Genomic DNA, 22,153 nt, shown 5'->3' with positions numbered 1-22,153 from the left:
CGGAGAATTTCGCCCCTAGTCTCACTTTAATGTGCACATTCCCGAGGTACCTGAGGCATTGGGATCTATTCCTTTTGCCTTGGAGATCTTGGATGAGCACTGCTTGTTACTGGTTTCCACAAATGGGGACCAGATGGAATGGCACTTGTTGGGTCTCCCAGGGCACTGCCACTCTGGCAGTGCCACCAGGGTGTTGGGGTGCTTGGGGGTTGCTTTGGGGGCTTGAGAAATCGGGATGCCATTTTTAAATGACATCCCGATCTCTTGCTATACTGAGGAGTTCCAGCAACCAGAGCTCCTTAGTGCACAAAATGGGGCTATGTGCGGTTTGAGCTGCGCAGGCGCGTTCCCTGCTGAGGCCCTCAATCTAATCCGGGTGCCGTTTTATAGCATTGTGTTTCTCAACGCTGTGAGTGCTGGGACTTTGTTCCAATTTAGTGAAATCCCACCCGTTGTCCCAATGGGAACATCAACATTAAACTGCAGTACCTTTTATGCCTGTAGATGGTGCTGTGATAGGGTTTACTGCATTCAATGGCACGACACGTTAGTTGCTAAGTATTAGAGGCAGTCATTGCATTTTAATACTTGAAACCCAGTGGGACAGCAAACAGCGCAGCGTGTGTAGTTGCCATCAGAAACCATTGAGTGTTGCTGTGGAGCCCCCAACGTGTATCTTGGCAACCATATTGGCACAGATAAGAATAGAAGGTAAGTTATGGAATTTATGTGAAATTAAAACTTTTCATTTTTTTTGTAGTCCTTACTAGCATCCCACAGCCATCTCTTTCCTCGGGGTATCACCACCGCTCCTGGCCTCTGCTCCTCTTGTGATGTTCTCCTTCCTGATGTCTACTTCACCCTTTGAGCAGGTGGAACAGCTGCACCATCAAGACCTGATTGTGGAGAGATGGTGTCAGAGTGGAAATGGACTGGGATACAAAGATCGAGGCTAATGCCTTGGAGACATGGGTCCAAACCCCACCATGGCATACACTGGGTGGAATTTAAATTCAATTAATAAATCCAGAATATAAAGCTAAGCTCAGTAATGGCAACCACCAAACTATTATCAATTGTTGTAAAAATCCATCTCTGGTTCATGCCCTGGAGGGAAGGAAATCTGCCGTCCTTACCCGACTTGGCCGAAATGTGACACCAGACCAACAGCAATGTGCTTGAATCTCAGCTGCCCTCTGAAATGGTCTAACAAGCCACTCAGAGCAAATAGGGATGGGCAGCAAATGCTAGTTTGGCCAGCATCCCATGAATGAATGAAGAAAATACATCTTGCGTGAACACTCCGCTCTTCCCTTCCTTTCTCTCTGATCCCCTTAATCCCTCCTCCTTACATCCTCTCCCACATTCTTCCTCAGCCCCACCCTTCCGGCCCTCTCTCCTCTTATCTTTCCTCTACCTTTCCCTATTTTACATCCATTCACCCTCTCCACTCCTCCCGGTCCCTTCCATTCCATGCTCTTCTCTTTCCTCCCTTCATTTTCCCTTTCTTTTCTCCTCTCCCTTCTTTCCTGTCCTCTCTATTTCATTCCCATCGCTCCTCCTATAACCTCTCTCCAGCTTTCTCCCTCTGCTCTTACTTGACCCTGTAATGATGGACTTTTAGAGACATCATTAATGAACAATGAGGGGTTTGTTAACAAGTTGTTCTAGAATCCCTATGCCTCAGAGAAACTCCTCCCCCTACGCCGATTCCCCACTGTAGATTGGTCACCCAGGCCAGGTGACGCTTACTCTGCTGTGTTTCCCTTAAAGGGACAAATACTGCACGCCCCCTTCTCTATCAAGACCCTCCCCCCCTCTCAAATACAACTGTCTCCTCTCACGCCTCGGACATTGCATTCCACCCCTTCCCTTACATTCCCTCCATTTTGGGAGCAGTTCAACCCCAGTTGTCGAATCATCATTACGTGAACAGGTTACTATTAGTTTTTGACTCTCCAACAGCGACACCACAGGAGATCATCTATTAGAATGAGGGAAACTTCATTCTCTGAAAAAAAATTCCAGCCTTCCAACTACTAATTGTTTATAATAAATCAGACATCAACCTGTCGGAACATATTTAGATTTCAAAATAAAGCATCCAGCAAATTCTTTGCCCACATTTCTCACAGGTCTTTGGTTTTAATGTTGATGATCCAAAGTTTACAGAAATGATGGGAATGACATTTGTTTTGATTGAAAAAACCTGGGTAAAATTTCATGGTTGATTGTGTGGGAGGTACACCCACCTGTGAAGATAGAAATGGGTTGAAGTGAACATGAATCAGCCAGTAAGTAAATTAAATTGTATCTCTAGCTTAATAAGAAAGGAAAGGAAAGTTCATGAAAGTAATTGGCAATAAAATCTACTGGCAAGATAGAGGAGAATTTTATGTTTTACACAATGAGTTGTTATACTCTGGGATGCACAATCTGAAGAAGCAAATTCAATGTTGCTTTTAAAGAAGAATTGGGTAAATACCTGAAGCGGAGATATTCCAGAGCTATGGAGGAAGAGCAAGGAGTACAATTGCTCTTCCAGGGAGTCACACAGGCATAATGAGCCGTTTCTCACAGTGACCGGCGATCCTCCGGCCCGGATGGGCCGAGCGGCCTGCCGAACCCGACAGGTTCACGTCGGTGGCAATTACACCTGGTAGCTGCCGGCGTGAACAGCGCGCGACCGGTGAATGTGGGGGCTGTGGGAGGCGGAGGGAGGATCGAGCACCACGGGCATGCTCAGCAGATGTCTGGCCCGCGGTCGGTGCCCACCAATCGTCGGGCCGGCGTCTCTAAAAGACGCACTCTTTTCCCTCCGCCGCCCCGCAAGATCAAGCCGCCATGTCTTGCGGGCAGCGGAGGGGAAGACGGCAATCGCGCATGCGCAGCTGACATCACTTCGGCGCCGCCGGCTGCATCATTCCCGGCGCGCTGCTTTGATGCAAGCGTCAAGGCCCGACGCGCGGAATTCACGCGCCGCCGCTCCTAGCCCCCCCGGGGGGGGGGGGGAGAATAGGGGACGAGGAGCGGCGTCGGCTGTTTGTCTCCCGATGGGAGAATTCCGACCTTGTTTCCACATACATCAGTGAGATAACTGACCAGTTCATCATTTGTGGTGGCGTTGGTGGAGTTCTAGATGTTGGGAATGTCGGCTCCTCCGATCTGCAAACATCGCCCTGGAATCTTTCCATATCTGCTTGAGAGGGCTTAATTATTATTTTGCTTGATTCTGGATGTTTTTTTCTTCAAGGCACTATAGAAGCTCTCTTAAAGACAGAACCCCTGACTGCGTAGCATTGCTCTCAGTAATTTTAGCCTGATTTGGCCTATTGCATCTTTTTCGTTGTGTCTCTCCAGGGTGGGTGGTAGAGCAATGGGGGTTATGATGCTCAGTTGCAATGTAAAAGTGCAGAATGGTTCAATTAACTGTTTAGCCTTTCCCTGCATCTAATGTCTTTAGGTTCATACTGCACTGACATTGCCAACCTAAATTATGTACTTAAATCTCTGGAGTGGGAATTAAAGCCACAGCCATCTCATTCAGAGGTGTAAACGCTACCACTGAGCCATGGCTGACAATCTATTGGTAGCAGTATTCAAGTTTAAAGGGGGGAAAATAAAAAGTGTAGATAGTAAAGGAGACAAGCTTCTTGGAGGCAGCTTTAGCTACGGGGGAAAGGTCAGGGGAGACAATGAAGCCAATAGTGACAACAGAAAAAGAAGACGGCCAAAAGACCATGGGCAGGATTCTCCGAGTCTCTGCATCGAAATCGCGTTCGGAGCGGGGGCGGAGAATGGGCGTTCGCACGGGAATCGTGGCCGGCGCCACTCCTGGAGAATCGCTCGCGAATCACACGCGCGCGCTGTCTACTCGGCGAGGGTAGGGGCCATTGACTGAGGTCCCCACCCCGCAATAAACCAAGGGCAACTGGCCGAGTTCCCAACGGCGTGGTTCTAACCATGTATCGGCCGTTGGGAACCTCGGGTAGCCCGCAGCAGCCCTGGTAGGGGGAGGGCGATCCTTCACCAGGGGTGGCCTCATGGACAGCCAGGCAAGCGATCGGGTGGCACCGATCCGCGAGGGCGCGCAATCTCAGGGGGGACCTACTTCTTACATCCAGGTCCACGGTGCGAGTCCGCCATGTTTGGATGGGGCGGCCGTCGCAGGCCGCCGCCGTGTGCATGTGGGGATTCCCAACCGAAAGTGCAGGGCCCCGTATCTGCAGCCAGAGCTGGGAGAAGCACTCCGGGGCCCTGCAAGCCCCCTGCAGGGAGGAGAATCACTCTGGAATTTCTGAAGGAATGTCTCGAGTGAAACGCTAGCGTTTTTATGCTGGTGTGGTGACATAGCCCCATTATTGGAGAATCCAGCCCCATGGGTGCTGGAGATCCGTCCGGTTCCCCAGCTGCATGATTCTCGGCGGCGCACCGTTCGCTGGCAGTGGGATTCTATTCCCCGCCTCTTGTCAATGGGATTTCTCATTCTAGCCACCCCATATTGCCGGGAAACCCGCAGGCAGAGGTGCGCTGCTGACGGGAGCAGTGAATCACAACTGCCAGAGAATTCCGGCCCTGAAATATAAACGGAAAATGCTGGAAATGTCAGTAAGTCTGGGAATAGCTGGAGGGAGAGTAACAGAGTTATCTCCAGTGACCTGTTTCCGGAGAGGTGTCTTTAACATGGTAGCACAGTAAGAAGTCTTACAACACCAGGTTAAAGTCCAACAGGTTTGTTTCAAACACGAGCTTTCGGAGCACGGCTCCTTCTTCAGGTGAAGGAGCCGTGCTCCGAAAGCTCGTGTTTGAAACAAACCTGTTGGACTTTAACCTGGTGTTGTAAGACTTCTTACTGTGCTCACCCCAGTCCAACGCCGGCATCTCCACATCATGTTTAACATGGTAGGACATCTCAAAGAACAAAGAAGAAGAAAAGTACAGCACAGGAACAGGCCCTTCGGCCCTCCAAGCCCGTGCTGACCATGCTGCCCGACTAAACTACAATCTTCTTCACTTCCGGGGTCCGTATCCCTCTATTCCCATCCTATTCATGTATTTGTCAAGATGCCCCTTAAATGTCACTATCGTCCCTGCTTCCACCACCTCTTCCGGCAGCGAGTTCCAGGCACCCACTACCCTCTGTGTAAAACATGGAATCGTTACAGCACAGAAGAGTATTGTATCTGCTCTCCAAATGAGCAATGCACTTGGTGCCATTCTTGCACCTTCTCTTCGTGACCCTGCTGATTCTTCCTTTTCAGCTAATAATCCAAAACCCCTTTGTGTGTCTCGATTTAATCTGCCTCCAACACAGTCTCAGGCAGCACATTCTACATCCTAACCATTTGCTGCATAACAAGATTTGTCTTCATGATCCGATTGAGTCAGAGAGTCCTAGATGTTTACGGCATGGAAACAGGCCCTTCGGCCCAGCTTGTCCATGCTGCCCAGTTTCTATCGCTAAGCTAGTCGCACTTGCCCGCATTTGCCCCATATCCCTCTATACCCACCTTGCCCATGTAACTGTCTAACTGGTTTTTTTAAAGAAAATATTGTACCCGCCTCTACCACTGCCTCTGGCAGCTCGTTCCAGATGCTCACCACCCTCTGTGTGAAGACATTTCCCCTCTTATCTGTTTTGTATCTCCCCCCCTCTCACCTTAAACCTATTCCCTCTAGTTCTAGACTCCTTTACCTTCTGGAAAAGAGGTCAGCTATCTACCTTACCTATGTTCCTCATTATTTTATAGATCTCTATAAGATCACCCCTATGCCTCCTACTCTCCAGGGAAAAAAGTCCCAGCCTATCCAACCTCTCCTTATAACTGAGACCATCAAGTCCTGGTAACATCCTCGTAAATCTCTTCTGCATTCTTTCTAGTTTAACAATATCCTTCCTGTAATCGAGTGACCAGAACTGAACACAGTATCCCATGTGTGATCTTAACAATGTCTTGTAGAACTTTGACAAGATGGTTCAATATTCTGACCAAGAAAACCGAGCACGAAAGAGAAAATGCTGGAAAATCTCAGCAGGTCTGACAGCATCTGTAGGGAGAGAAAAGAGCTAACATTTCGAGTCCAATGACTCTTTGTCAAAGCTTTATCGAGCTTTGACAAAGAGTCATTGGACTCGAAATGTTAGCTCTTTTCTCTCCCTGTAGATGCTGTCAGACCTGCTGAGATTTTGCAGCATTTTCTCTTTCATTTCAGATTGAAGCATCCGCAGTAATTTGCTTTAATAAAACCTAGCATGCTGAATGCCTCCTTCATCACCTGCGATGCCACCCTCAAGGAGCTATGAACCTGTACCCTTCGATCTCTTTGTTCTGTATTCTCTCGAAATCCCTAACTGGATAATTGGGGGTCATTCTGGGGTAGGTGGGACCTCTACAAACAGGATGGTCTTCACCTGAACCAGAGGGGTACCAATATCCTGGGGGGAGATTTGCTAGTGCTCTTCGGGGGGGTTTAAACTAATTCAGCAGGGGGATGGGAACCTAAATTGTAGTCCCAGTGTACAGGATGTTGAGAGTAGTAACGTCAGGGACAGGGCTAAAAGTTCAAAAGAGCAAGACGCTGGTTTGAAGTGTGTCTACTTCAACGCCAGGAGCATCCGGAATAAGGTGGGTGAGCTTGCAGCATGGGTTGGTACCTGGGATCTCGATGTTGTGGCGATTTCGGAGACATGGGTAGAGCAGGGACAGGAATGGTGATTGCAGGTTCCAGGATTTAGATGTTTCTGTAAGAACAGAGAAGATGGTAAAAGAGGGGGGGGGGGTGTGGCATTGTTAATCAAGGAAAGTATTACGGCGGTAGAAAGGACGTTTGAGGATTCGTCTACTGAGGTAGTATGGGCCGAGGTTAGGAACAGGAGAGGAGAGGTCACCCTGTTGGGAGTTTGTCTATAGACCAAAGATGATTCTCGACAGGAGCGAGAGTAACAGGGTAGTTGTTATGGGGGACTTTAACTTTCCAAATATTGACTGGAAATACAATAGTTCGAGTACTATAGATGGGTCAGTTTTTGTACAGTGTGTGCAGGAGGGTTTTCTGACACAGTATGTAGACAGGCCAACAAGGGGCGAGGCCACATTGGATTTGGTACTGGGTAATGAACCCGGCCAGGTGTTAGATTTAGATGTAGGTGAGCACTTTGGTGATAGTGATCACAACTCGGTTATGTTTACTTTAGCAATGGGCAGGGATAGGTATATACCGCAAGGCGAGAATTATAGCTGGGGAAAAGGCAATTATGATGCTATTCGGCAAGATTTAGGATGCATAGGATGGGGAAGGAAACTGCAGGGGATGGGTACAATCGAAATGTGGAGCTTTTTCAAGGAACAGCTACTGCATGTCCTTGATAAGTATGTACCTGTCAGGCAGGGAGGAAGTTGTCGAGCAAGGGAACCGTGGTTTACTAAGGAAGTTGAAGCACTTGTCAAGAGGAAGAAGAAGGCTTATGTTAGGATGAGACATGAAGGCTCAGTTAGGGCACTTGAGAGTTACAAGTTAGCCAGGAAGGACCTAAAGGGAGAATTAAGAAGAGCGAGGAGAGGACACGAAAAGTCGTTGGCGGATAGGATCAAGGAAAACCCTAAGGCTTTCTATAGGTATATCAAGAACAAAAGAATGACTAAAGTAAGATTAGGGCCAATTAAGGATAGTAGTGGAAAGTTGTGTGTGGAATCAGAGGAGATAGAGGAAGCATTAAATGGATATTTTTCGTCAGTGTTTACACTGGAGAAAGACAATGTTGTCGAGGAGAATACTCAGGTTCAGTCGACCAGGCTAGATGGAATTGGGGTTCAAAAGGAGGAGGTGTTAGCAATTTTGGAAAATGTCAAAATAGGTAAGTCCCCTGGGCCAGATGGGATTTATCCTAGGATTCTCTGGGAAGCCAGGGAGGAGATTGCAGAGCCTTTGTCCATGAACTTTATGTCGTCTTTGTCGACAGGAATAGTGCCGGAAGACTGGAGGATAGCAAATGTTGCCCCCTTGTTCAAGAAGGGGAGTAGAGACAATCCTGGTAATTATAGACCTGTGAGCCTTACTTCGGTTGTGGGTAAAATGTTGGAAAAGGTTATAAGAGATAGGGTTTATAATCATCTTGAAAAGAACAAGTTGATTAGCGATAGTCAACACGGTTTTGTGAAGGGTAGGTCATGCCTCACAAACCTTATTGAGTTTTTTGAGAAGGTGACCAAACAGGTGGATGAGGGTAAAGCGGTTGATGTGGTGTATATGGATTTCAGTAAGGCGTTTGATAAGGTTCCCCACGGTAGGCTATTGCAGAAAATAAGGAAATATGGGATTGAAGGTGATTTAGCGGTTTGGATCAGTAATTGGCTAGCTGAAAGAAGACAGAGGGTGGTGGTTGATGGCAAATGTTCATCCTGGAGTTCAGTTACTAGTGGTGTACCGCAAGGATCTGTTTTGGGGCCACTGCTGTTTGTCATTTTTATAAATGACCTGGAAGAGGGTGTAGAAGGATGGGTTAGTAAATTTGCAGATGACACGAAGGTCGGTGGAGTTGTGGATAGTGCTGAAGGATGTTATAGGATACAGAGGGACATAGATAAGCTGCAGAGCTGGGCTGAGAGGTGGCAGATGAAGTTTAATGCGGAAAAGTGTGAGGTGGTTCACTTTGGAAGGAGTAACAGGAATGCAGAGTACTGGGCTAATGGCAAGATTCTTGGTAGTGTAGATGAACAGAGAGATCTCGGCATCCAGGTACATAAATCCCTGAAAGTTGCCACCCAGGTTAATAGGGCTGTTAAGAAGGCATATGGTGTGCTAGCCTTTATCAGCAGGGGGATTGAGTTTCGGAGCCACAAGGTCATGCTGCAGCTGTATATAACTCTGGTGCGGCCGCACCTGGAGTACTGCGTGCAGTTCTGGTCACCACAGTATAGGAAGGATGTGGAAGCTTTGGAAAAGGTTCAGAGGAGATTTACTAGGATGTTGCCTGGTATGGAGGGAAGGTCTTACGAGGAAAGGCTCAGGGACTTGAAGTTGTTTTTGTTAGAGAGGAGAAGGCTGAGAGGTGACTTAATAGAGACATATAAGATAGTCAGAGGGTTAGATAGGGTGGACAATGAGAGTCTTTTTCCTCGGATGGTGATGACCAACACGAGGGGACATAGCTTTAAATTGAGGGGTGGTAGATATAGGACAGATGTCAGAGGCAGTTTCTTTACTCAGAGAGTAGGGGTGTGGAACGCCCTGCCTGCAACAGTAGTAGACTCGCCAACTTTAAGGGCATTTAAGTGGTCACTGGATAGACATATGGATGAAAATGGAATAGTGTAGGTCAGATAGGCTTCAGATGGTTTCACAGGTTGGCGCAACATCGAGGGCCGAAGGGCCCGTAATGCGCTGTAATGTTCTATGTTCTATGAGTAGGTGCTGCCCTGATTTGATCTGCCAAAATGCATCACCTCACATTTATCCTACTTAAACTCCCATCTGCCATTCATTGGCCCACTGGCCCAATTCACTACCCACTCTGCCACCAACCTTGGCCTCCCCATTCACATTAATATATATAACAAATAACAGTGGACCCAGCACCGATCGCTGAGGCACACTGCTGGTCACAGGCCTCCAGTTTGAAATGCAACCCTCCACAAGTACCCTTTGGCTTCATTCCAAGCACCTTAAATCTCTGACCTTTCATTCTCAATCCTTCCATCAATGAGAACAGTTTTTCCTTCTCCACTCCATAAGGCTATCAGGCATAGGAGCAGAATTAGGCCACTCAGCCCATCGATCTGCTCCACCATTCAATCATGGTTTCTCATCCCCATTCTCCTACCTTCTTCCCATAATCCCTGATCCCCTTATTAATCAATAACCTATCTATCTGTCTTAAATACACTAGGTGATTTCGTCTCCACAGCTTTCTGTGGCAAAGAGTTCCACAGATTCACCACCCTTAGGCTGAAGAAATTCCTCCTCATCTCTGTTTTGAAGGATCATCCCTTTAGTCTGAGGCTGTACCCTCTGGTGCTAGTTTTTCCCACCAGTGGAAACATCCTCTCCATGTCCACTCTATCCAGGTCTCGCAGTATTCTGTAAGTTTCTATAAAATCCCCCCACCCTTCTAAACTCCAACCAGTGCAGGCCCAGATCCGCATATGACAAGCTCTTCATTCCAGGGATCATTCTTGTGAACTTCCTCTGGACCCTTTCCAAGGCCAGCACATCCTTCCTTTGCTAAGGGGCCCAAAACTGCTCATCATACTTCAAATGGGGTCTGACCACAGCCTTATATACCCAACAGAAGTACATACCTGCTCTTGTATTCTGCCATCTCAATATGAACGCTAACATTGCATTTGCCTTTCTAACTGCTGACTGAACCTGCACGTTAACCTTAAGAGAATCTTTAACGAGGACTTCTAAGTACCTTTGTGCTTCTGATTTCCTAATCACTTTCCCATTTAAAAGATAGCCTATGCCTCCATTCTTCCATCTGAAGTGCATAACCTCACACTTTTCCACATTGTATTCCATCTGTCACCTCTTTTCCCACTCTCCTGGCCTGTCCAACTCCCCCTGCAGCCCCCTTGCTTCCTCAATGATACCTGTCCCTCTGAATAGCTTTGTATAATCTGCAAACTTACCAACAGTGCCCTTCTTCCAGATCATTAATATATGTTGTGAAAAGTTGTGGTCCCAACACATACCCTGAGGCACACCTCTCGTCACCATCCTCAAAATGACCACTTTATCCCCACTCTCTGCCTTCTGCCAGTCAGCCAATCCTCTATCCATGCCAGGCTGTTACCCTTAATACCACGGGCTCATAATTTATTTAACAGCCTCCTGTACGACACCTTGTTAAAGGCCTTCTAGAAATCTAAATAAATCATGTCCACTGGTTCTCCTTTGTCCAACTTCCTCAAAGAATTCTAACAAATTTATCAAACATGACCTCCCTTTTACAAAGCCGTGCTGACTAAATCCTATTTTATCATGCACTTCCAAGTACTCCGCAATTTCATCTTTCGTAATGGACTCTAAAATCTTACCAATGACCGAAGTCAGGCTAACCTGCCTATAATTTCCCGTCTTCTGCCTCCCTCCCTTCTTAAACAAGAGTGCTACATTAGCTACTTTCCAGTCCTCTGGGAACCCTCCTTACCTTCAGTGATTCCTGAAAGATCACCACCAATGCCTCCACAATCTCCTCAGAGGTTTAGAACCCTGGGGTGTAGTCCATCCAGTCCAGGTGATTTCACTTTCACCTTTCACTTTCCCCAGAACCTTCTCCTTAGTCATGGCCACGGCACTTACCTCTGCCCCCTGGTTCTCCTGGAGCTCGACTATCCCACTGGTGTCTTCCACTCTGAAGACTGATGCAAAGTAACTATTCAGTTCTTCTGCCATTTGTTTCCTATTACTGCTTCTCCAGCTACATTTTCCAGTTGTCCAATGCCTATTCTTGCTTCTCTCTTACCTTTTATAGATTGAAAAAGACTCTTCCTATCTTTTTTTATATTATTAGCTAGCTTACACTCATATTTAATCTTCTCCCTTGTTTCTTTTTTAGTTGTCCTCTTTTAAGTTGTGAGTTGTGCTCACTTTTAAAGGCTTCCCAATCCCTTAGCTTGGCACTAATCCTCTGCACTTTCGATGCTTTTTCTTTTGTTTTTATGCTGTCCTTGACTTCCCTTGTCAGCCATGGATGCCTTGTCCTCCCCTTAGCATGTTTCCTCCCCCTTGGGATGAATTTCTGTTGTGCCTCCTCAATAACCCTAAAAACCCCTGCCATTGCTGTTCCACTGTCTTCCCTGCTAGGCTCCTTTTCCAATCAACTCTGGCCAGCTCCTCCCTCATGTCTTTGGAGTTACCTTTATTTAATTGTAACACCATTACATCTGATTGCAGCTTCTCCCTCTCAATCTGCAGGGTAAATTCTAGCATATTGTAGTCACTGCTCCCTAATGGTTCCTTCACCTTAAGTTCTCTAATCAAGTCTGCCTCATTACACATCACTATTCTCCCTGTGTCTGCGTGGGTTTCACCCCCACAACCCAAAGATGTGCAGGATAGGTGGATTGGCTACGCTAAATTGCCCCTTAATTGGAAAAAATAATTGGGTACTCTAAATTAAAAAAAAAAATTACACATCACTAAATCCAGAATTGCCTGTTCCCTAGTAGGCTCTGTAACAAGCTGCTCCCAAAAAACATTTCTTAGACATTCCACAAATTCCTTTTCTTGGGATGCACTACCCAGTCCATTTGCATATTGAAGCCCCCACAGTAATTGTCATATTGCTTTTCTTATATGCCTTTTCCATCTCCTGATTTATTTTCTGCCCCACATCCAGACACCTGCTCAGGGGCCTGTACATAACTCCCATCAGAGTCTTTTTACCTTTGCGATTCCTCAACTCTACCCACACAGATTCTATGCCTTCTGATCCGAGATCACTCCTTGCTATCGATTTAATTTCATTCCTTACGAATAATGCAATCCCGCTTCCTCTACCCATCTGCCTGTCCTTTTAATAAGACACATATTCTTGGATATTTAAACCCCAGCCTGATCCCCTTATGCCCTTGGCCAATTTCAATGTGCGCAACAAGCTGATTTACCTTGTTCCGTATACTGCGTGCATTTAGGTACAACACACTCAGTCCTGAATTGACCATCTCCCTTCTCATATTTGTCCCCTTTTTTGCTCAGCCTGAAGTTAGATTCCTGCCACCTTTTATACTCTCTGTTCTATCTGGTGTTCTGGAAACTTTACTAACCTCTCCGGAGTCCCCGGCTCCATTACCTAGTTTAAAGTCCTTGTTAATAACCTGCACTTCTACCTTCTCCTTTAACTTTGATTTTCTAATTCTCCATACAACTGAACCCCCCACCCCTCCCCACTATTTAGTTCAAAGCCCTAGTTACAGCCTCTGTCTGGACCCTGAAAAACCTCACACGGTGGTCCCCGGAAGCAGTTCCTAAACAACATTTGTTGCTGCGCCAAATGTAGAGAGAGGTGAACAATGGCAGAGTTTAAGGAATACTTTAAAGGAGAGAGAGGCAGATGGTTTAGGAAGGGAATTTCAGAGCTTGGGTTCTCTTGAGCAAGTAAATCCCGGTCAGCAATGGCGATGGAAGTCAGGTATGCTCAAAATGGAGAAAGAAAGACGGATTGGAGAAAAACAGAGGCTGCCAGCTGCTTGTTTCACTTGCACAGGAGAAACCACCTTTGAAAGATTGAAATCAACTTATTTTCATTGTCACATTGAAGGGCATGGAGGAGTTTTAGATGTAGTAATTCAGCCATTCACTTGTGATTGAAATGGAAGTTGTCCGCACTGAGGCATGCAATCTGAAGGCAGTTGATGAATGTAAGCCAGGAAATGGCTGTAGCTGGACTATTTCGGAGCTAACAGTGCATTACGTGAAGACTTTTAGAATTCTCACTTGCCTGTTAACTCTGAATATTGCTTTTTTTTAAGTGCATGTGTCAATTCTGTAAGCAGTTGTCTGCACAGCTCACTAGTCATAGGAACTGGAGAAGACCATTTAGCCTCTCAGACCTGCCCCAGTACGATAGGAATATTGGAAATAGGGGCAGAAGTAGACCATTCGGCCCCTCGAGCCAGATCTGCCATTTAACTAGATTATGGCTGACCTTCTACATCAATGTCATTTTCCTGTGTAACAATTTTAATAATATATAATGTATAATAATCATTAATATAATAATATTCCATTAGATCATTGTCGATCTGTATCTTATCTCTGAATGACATAGGGGCACAGTGGTTAGCACTGCTGCCTCACAGCGCTGGAAACCCGGGTTCCATTCCAGCCTCTGTGTGTGGAGTTTACACATTCTCTTCATGTCTGCATGGGTCCTTCGGGTGCTGCTGTTTGTGCCCACAGTACAAAGATGTGCAGATTAGGTGGATTGGTCACGCTAAATTGCCCATAGTGTCTAAAGGTGTGCAGGTTAGGTGAGTTGGCCATGCTAAACCTGACCATTTAGTACCAGAGATGTGCAGGTTAGGTGAGGGTGTGGGGTTATGGAGACCAGGGTGCTTTTTCAGAAGGTCAGTGCAGACTCAATGGACCACATGGCCTCCTTCTGCACCGTAGGGATTCTATGGGAACATTCCAGAGGCTCACTATCTCTGAGAAAACAAGAATTGCTTAATATTTGGTATATTCTTAATCGACTGGAGTTTGAACGCACCCAGGCTCTAAATCACCAGTCATAGGTAATTGGTGGAAAATCTAACCCATAGTAAAGCAGGGAGTAGACTGGAAGGAATTTACACCCACAACAAGGCCTGGAGCCCATTTCCTGAGGCTGACCTGGGCTTTATTACCTCACTGAGGGAGTAGGAAGGGGAAAGAGAGGCTACTGCCATGTTTCTCATGTCCTCCCACTTGCTCACTGACACACAGGTACAAACAGAACCACTGAAATATTGCAGGCGATGAATTGCTGCGCGAGGGCTGTTTGAAGGTGCTTCGCGGAGGCAGCATTTTGATATACTCTTCTTCTGTAGGCCTGGGACAACGGAAATCCAGAACATTTTGTGCCTCTGAGAATGCCGAGTCGTCACAGCACCAACTATGCCGAGCGCGGAGACAGGTACCCGCACCTCAGAGGGTTGTGCAGAATGAGGAGGTGGCACTGGGTGAGTGACAGAGTGCGGAATACAGAAAGGTGGTGGCAGAAGAGGGGCAGGCACCTGTAGCTAGGAGGCCCAATATCGCCCCTCCCTCAGCTGCTCTGGCTCGAGATTGACCTCACGGGGCATGATCTTAAAGGGAGGTGTCTGTCCTTTGGCAAATAAAATGAAGGTTTCCAGTGGCTTCTGGCAAAGTGGCTGCCTGCACTGCATTCAGCTATAGAGATGGCAAGTGCACCATTAACTGAACCCCACCCAAGACACTGGTTCTAAGCTCAGGCTCGCGGGGGCTGCCGCTATCAAGGCCTAAGGTTCCGGTTCAAACCTCCCATCTCCTCCAACTTGACATGCTGTGGAATCAGCCTTTCCTCCACTAGTTTGTACAAGTGCAGGCCACTTGGCCATGGTGAGGGAGTGTCCATTTGTAAGATGATGAACAAAGATGTCTTCTCTCAGGGTGATGCCATCTCCAACTGGTTCAGTATTTCTGTGTAAGATACAAGGAGTTTACAGCACAAAACAGGCCATTCAGGCCAAATAGTCTCTGTCAGTGTTTATGCTCCACAAAAGCTTCCTCCCTTCATTTCACCTCATCAACATATCCTTCAGTCCCTGATGGGTTTGCCCACCTTGCCCTTAAATACACCAAATCTATTCATGGAGATTAAAGCAAATTACTGCAGATGCTAGAATCTAAATCAAAAACAGAAAATACTGGACAATGGCAGCAGGAAATGAAGTCAATCGCTGAGGAAGGAGATATGGCGGTGAGAGCGAGTTTTGGTCAACACCATGTCAATTGCTGCTGCGAGTGTCCAGTACTTTCTATCAAAGCTATTCACCACTGCTTCCAACAAGTTCTTCATTCTGAACATTCTTTGAATAACGAAGTTTGTTCTGAGTTCCCGATTAGATTTATTAGTGACAATCCAATATTTATGACCACCATTTTTAGGCTCACCCCTGAAAGTAGAAACACCTTTTCCCTGACTACCATATCAAATCCTTGCAGAGTCTGAAAGATCTTGGATAATCAATCTCTTTTCTGGAAGGAAAGAGCCTCTGGCGCAGTGAACATGTCACATTTGACTATGGGACCATCTCGGGATCCAACACAGGGAGGTAAATCCCAATGGGATCACACTGAAAGTCTACAAGAAGCTAACTCCTTCTACAGGGAATGATAATACACCAGCTCCAAGGTAGAAAAACTCATTGGTCTCGCTAATGCCATGCTAATGAATTGGCTGCACTTCATTTGAACTTTGTCCCAAGAGTCTGTTTCTATTTCCATACAAACCTGTAGCAGTGTAGCAAATGATGACCGCTAATGGCAGTTCGTATCGAATAGGGGCCACACCAGGTGAGAATGGAGAATCCCACCCTTGTTTCGAATTGAGCTGTGGGTAGGGTGTTGGACTATGTTGCCCAATGGAAAAGAGGGGTTTTTAAATGGATAAATTGGTATAAGTATTTTGAAGAAATTTACCTTCCCGGCTGCTCTGCGCTTCTAACCTATTTCCTGGATGCTCCTTAACTTTTAATCTTTCATGGACGTGGAAATTGCTGACTAGGCCAGTGTTTATTGCCCATCCCTAGTTGCTGTTGAGAAGATGGTGGTGAGCCATCTTGTTGAAACATTCCATATGGCGTAGGTACACCCTCAGTGCTGTTGTGGAGGGAGTTCCAGGATTTTGACCCAGCGACAGTGAAGGGACGGCAATACATTTCCAAGTTAGGGTGGCAAGTGGCTTGGAGGTGAAATTGCAGGTGATGGTGTTCCCAGGTATCTGCTGGCCTTGTCCATCTCGGCGGTAGAGGTCACAGGTTTGGAAGATGCTCTCGAAAGAGCGTTGGTGAGTTGTTGCAGTGCATCTTGTATAGGGTATACGGTGCTGCCACCACGTATTGATGGTGGAAGAGTGAATGATTAAGGAAGTGTATGATGTGCTGATAAAGCAACCTGCTTTGTCCTGGATGGCGTTGAGCTTTTTGATGAATGTTGGAGCTGCACTCATCCAGGCAAGTGGAGTTTCCAATCACACTCCTGACCTGTGCCTTGTAAATGGTGGACAGGCTTTGGGGAGTCAGGGGATGAGTTACTCGCCGCAGAATGCCCAGCCTTTGACCTGCTCTGCAGCCGCAGTATTTATATAGGTTGTCCAGTTCTTTTCGAGCCAAGGTAACTCCCTGGATGTTGACAATGGGGTATTCATTGTTGGTAATGCCACTGACTGTTATCGGGTGATGGTTAGATTCTCTCTGTTCTGGATGATCTTGTGATGCATGAATGTTACTTGCCCCTTATCAGGCCAAGCCTGAATGTTGTCCAGGCCATGCTACAGGTGGGCATGGACTGCTTCAGTATCTGAGGAGTCATAAATGGTTCTGAACATTGTGCAATTATCAGCAAACATCCCCATTCTGATATTTGATGGAGGGAAGGCCATTGTGAAGCAGCTGAAGATGGTTGGGCCAAGGACACTACCCTGAGGAACTCCTACAGTGATGTCCCAGAGCTGAGATAATTGACTTCCAACAACCACATCTTTTTCCTTTAACTTGTTATGACATCTTTTTTGAGTTTTCGCCCTGACTCGCATTGACTCCAGTTCTGCTAGGAATCCTTGGTCAAATGCTGCCTCCCGAGTTCAGCTCTTTTGCCCATGTTTGAACTAAGGCTGTAATGAGTTCAGGAACTGGCGTGAAACCTGGTGGAACCGAAGCTGATTGTCAGTGAGCAGGTTATTGCTGAGTAAGTGCTGCTTGATAGTACTGTTGATGACCTTTTTCACCACTTTGCTGATAATCGTTGCGGATTCGTGGGGGGGAGGGGAGGGGGGGGGGGCGGGGGGAGAGGCGGGGGGGGGGCGGGGGGGGGAGGGGGGGGGGGGGGGCGGGGGAGAGGAGGCGGGGGGGGGGGTTGGACTGATGGGGCTGTAATTAGCCAGATTGGAGTTCTCCTGCTTCATGTAGACAGAACATAGCTGGGCAATTTTCCACATTGCCGGTGTTAGGGGCAGCACGGTAGCATGGTGGTTAGCATAAATGCTTCACAGCTCCAGGGTCCCAGGTTCGATTCCCGGCTGGGTTACTGTCTGTGCGGAGTCTGCACGTCCTCCCCGTGTGTGCGTGGGTTTCCTCCGGGTGCTCCGGTTTCCTCCCACAGTCCAAAGATGTGCGGGTTAGGTGGATTGGCCATGCTAAATTGCCCGTAATGTCCTAAAAAGTAAGGTTAAGGGTGGGGGGGGGTTGTTGGGTTACGGGTATAGGGTGGATACGTGGGTTTGAGTAGGGTGATCATGGCTCGGCACAACATCGAGGGCCGAAGGGCCTGTTCTGTGCTGTACTGTTCTATGTTCTATGTTGTAGATGTACTGGATCAGCTCAACCTCCTGAATGCCCAGGTCTTTTCATGGAACACAAAATAGTTCAGAGAGTAATGTGGTATGAATTAAGCATTGGTAATGATCGTCTCTGAGCAGAATTTCTAATGACCCATTATATCAAGCAGTATTACCTTGCAATCGAAATTGACGGCAGGTATTCTCCGACCGTTCGCTGGCGCAGTGATTCTCTGTTCCCGTCGGAAGCGCACCCCACCCCTGGGTTTCCCGGTGGCGTGGGGCGGCTTCAATGGGAAATCCCATTGACAAGAGGAGAAACGCTCTGCCAGCAATGGTGCGCCGCTGAGAAACACGCGGCTGGAAGAACCGGAGAATGCCGCCCACGATCTATAGACCTTGACCAAAATCTTCCGTCCTCGTTCCCAGCTGGAATTTTCCAGCGTCGCTGAGATTGAATGGAGTTTTAATGGAATGCCAAACTTTCAGTCCTCGCTCGTGACAGGTCCCGCCACAGATGATACAGGAGTAAACCCTTGTTTCCGAATCTGCCGTTCTTGTGTCTCTCGTTTCTGAGTGCCATGATGCATCTGGCCCATGTCCAACCCCTCGTTTCACTCCAAAGTCCTCCGTTATGTTGTTGTTATTCAAATCCACTTCTGTTTTCCCACGGTCGAATCTTCAATCAGCTTTCCACCTCCTGGCACAACAGTCAAAGTCTCAAACGACATCCTCTTTGACAGTAAACATGGCATAACTATATCGAAGAGGGAAAACGGATGGGAACATAACTGAACAGAAGACAGCAGAAGGTAATGAAAACGAAACCTGGCTCAGAGAAGGAAACACCACTACAGTTGTACCAAGAACCACCCTCTGTTATCTGGTGTGCACTCTCTTTAATGACCTGCAGGAGAGGGCGGATAAGGTCGCCCCCCCCCCCCTCCAGGGTTGGCCCGCAGACTTCCAGAATTGAAGATCAATCTCCAGGACACTGCTGTGTGGAACCCTGGACAAAGATCATCAGAACATTAAAAAAAGATTGTTGTTCTTTATCAATTTCTTTGAATATTTCCCTTTGGCAGATATAAAAAGTTTGAAAATGAAAAGAAAATGGCTGCCCGTTTGGCCATCATCCAATTGGGTAATTAATCGCTTTGCCTTCCACTTGGCGCCGGAAGAATGCACATATTGGCCGATTAATGGCAAGAATGTCGGGAAAACTCATGTGATGAAATATCCAGGCAAACATGAAATCGCAGTTGGCAACACTAAAGGAGGAGATTTAAACAACGTTATTCCATTTACAGAAGAGCGTAAACTCTTGGAGAAGGGTAGCGCCGTTCAATGTGTGATTTGGTGAAGCTTAGTATACAAGGCAGCAAACAAGGTCCACCCCTACATTATCAAGGACAAGTAGGGATGGGCAAGAGATAGCAGTCTTGCCTGCGATGACCATATCCCGAAGAATGATATATGCAAAGAATGTGGGGAAATGAAAAGGAATCTATTTAAATATGTGAAAAACATGAATCTTGATTGCCCTTTGAATGGTTATATGATGAAGAGCATGAAGATTGGGATGCGTCATCAATCAGACCATGACTTTATGAGACAGCAGTCAAAGTGTTTTAAGGGATTATTTAGTCATGTTCAACCAAGTGACAGGTTAGAGAGCCTCATGTTAATTCTACCTTTAATTAAGACCTTACTTAAAAGTGTGCATCTGTTCTGGTCACTTCACATCTAAAAGGATGTTCATGCACTGGAGAGGGTAGAAAAGAGAACATCATGAATAATTCCTGAACTTAAGATATTGGCTGCAAAGAAGTAGATTGAATTATTCAGGTTGATTAAGAGAAGGTTGATGCATGTGAAGAAACTGCAACACTGTCTACATCAACTGGATAATGAGGAGAGTTGAAGGTGCCTTTAAAATTGGATTCTTTATGTTAAATCCTAGAAAAGGCAAGGAAGAACATTAGTTTGAAACAGAGCACAGAAAGCACAGAAAGATAAAGTGGAAATAAGAGCCGCTGATATTACTTTGAATCCTCTGGCATTAATTAGGAAATAAAGACATTAGTATGGAATCAGACACTTTACTGCCCAAATAACACTTCATCGATGCTCTTCCCTCCATCATAAGGTCAGAAGTGGGGATGTTCACTGATGACTGCACAATGTTAAGCACCATTTGTGACACCTCAGATATTGAAGCAGTCTGTGTCCATGTCCAGAAAGACCTGAACAATATGTAGGTTTGGGCTGATAGTAAATAGCATTCGCACCACACAAGTGCAGTCTCCAATAAGAGAGAATCTAACCACTATTCCTTGACATTCTATCACTGGATTCCACATTGTTCACATACTTGACCAGAAGTGGCACTGGACTAGCCATATAAATACTGTGGCTACAGGAACAGGTCAGAGGCTAAGGATCCTGTGGAGATTAATTCACCTCCTGACTCCCCAAAGCCTGTCCACCATCTACAAGGCACATGTCAGGAGTGTAACTCTCCACTGCCTGGATAAGTGCAGCTCTATGAATACTCCAAAGCTTGACACCATCCAGAATAAAGCAGCCTGCTTGATTGGCACACCATAAACATCCAATCTATCCACCACTGACGCACAGTGGCAGCAGTGTGTACCATAAACAAGATGCACTGCAGCAACTCACCAAGGCTCCTTTGACATCACCTTTCAAACCCACGGCCTCCGCTATCTAGAAGGACAAGGGCAGCAGATGTAGGGGGAACATCACCATCAGCAAGTTCCCCTCCACCCCACTCACCATCCTGAGTTGGAAATATATCGGCCATTCCTTCCCTGTCACAGAATCAAAATCCTGGAATTCCCTTCCCAACAGCACCGTGGGTGTGATGAATGGCTGTGTTACTGAACCTTTATCATCATATAAGGTGATGTCCCCTTTAAGACCGGGCTTGGAACCCTGGGGGACTTTGCCTCTGGCTCCGCCCACCAGGGAGTCGTATATAAGGGGCCGCCCTGCAGGCGGCACCCAGTAAGCACCCATCTCGGCACCAGGCTAGTTCTCAGCTTATTAAAGCCTTCTTTACTGTTCTACTCTCTTGCGCCGTTGTGGTACACCACTGTTGCACCTGTATTAGGTGATGTACGGTAGGACCTGTACTACAGGTTCGCCGGTAGCCCCTGCCTGCTGTATAAATATGCGTGTCCTCCAGCTAGCAGCCATTTCGCCAGCTGCTGTGGGAGGCCACACATCTTATAGCAGTAAAGCCTTTGTTGGATTCAACTATTGTCTTTGTCCAACTGATCGTGCCTCAATTTATTGCTATAAGATTTTCTAAAAGATGGACCTCCGAATCAAACCACATCGCCTGCAGCTTGATCTGCAATCAAGCGACGTCAAAAAGGACTTCAATCACTGGCTAGCTTGCTTCGAGGCCTACATCAACTCAGCGACCAGCCCTGTTCCGGAGGCTCAGAAGATACAGATCCTGTACTCAAGGTTGAACTCCAACGTGTTTCCGCTGATCCAGGATGCCCCGAATTACGCCGACGCCATGGCACTCCTCAAAGAAAACTACGCACAGAAAACGAACACGCTCTTCGCCAGGCACGTGCTCGCCATTCGCTCTCAACTCCCTGGTGAGTCCATTGAAGACTTCTGCCGGGCCCTAATCCCACTCGTCCGGGACTGTGACTGTCAGGCCGTTACGGCCACCGAACATTCCTACCTCCTTCTGCGCGATGCGTTTGTAACGGGGATTGGGTCGGACCTCATACGCCAGGGACTGTTAGAAGGGGCCACGCTCGACCTAGGTGAGACAAAGAAGCTAGCACTCTCCATGACGGTTGCATCACGTAATGCTCAGGCCTACCCCTCCGGCGGCACAGCACACTCCTCCTCTCCCTCGTCGACCCCACAGACGCCCGTCCCAGCGGGAGCCTTACCCAGCCAGTATGCCTGCGCCACACGACAGCCCCACATCCCGGGGGTCCCCAATGTTACTTCTGCGGCCAGCAGACGCACCCTTGCCAACGTTGTCAGGCCCGCGCTGCCCTTTGCAAGGCTTGCAGCAAAAAGGGGCACTTCACCGCGGTGTGCCAGGCCCGCAGTCGCCACTATCGCTCCCACTCCTCTAGTCTACACACAATG

General features: G+C 47.2%; 1 protein-coding gene across 15 annotated transcripts in view; it reads left to right on the top strand.

The window, feature by feature from the left end:
* The window catches only part of adgrb3 (adhesion G protein-coupled receptor B3), a 920,539-nt gene that overhangs the window by 379,331 nt on the left and 519,055 nt on the right, over positions 1 to 22,153 (top strand). For 8 of the 15 annotated variants that reach the window (XM_038800688.1, XM_038800695.1, XM_038800692.1 and 5 more), the window contains one exon: positions 14,535 to 14,666. The exons of the other annotated variants lie outside the window; for them this stretch is intronic. In XM_038800688.1, the coding sequence (XP_038656616.1) occupies positions 14,535 to 14,666 (132 nt within the window). The remainder of the gene's footprint in view (positions 1 to 14,534; positions 14,667 to 22,153) is intronic. 15 annotated transcript variants of the gene reach the window in all.

The sequence above is a fragment of the Scyliorhinus canicula genome, chromosome 6 (genome assembly GCF_902713615.1).
Source record: "Scyliorhinus canicula chromosome 6, sScyCan1.1, whole genome shotgun sequence".
Lineage (NCBI taxonomy): Eukaryota > Metazoa > Chordata > Chondrichthyes > Carcharhiniformes > Scyliorhinidae > Scyliorhinus > Scyliorhinus canicula.
The sequence above is the reverse complement of the archived record's forward strand: the minus strand, read 5'-3'. Positions and strand labels throughout refer to the sequence as shown.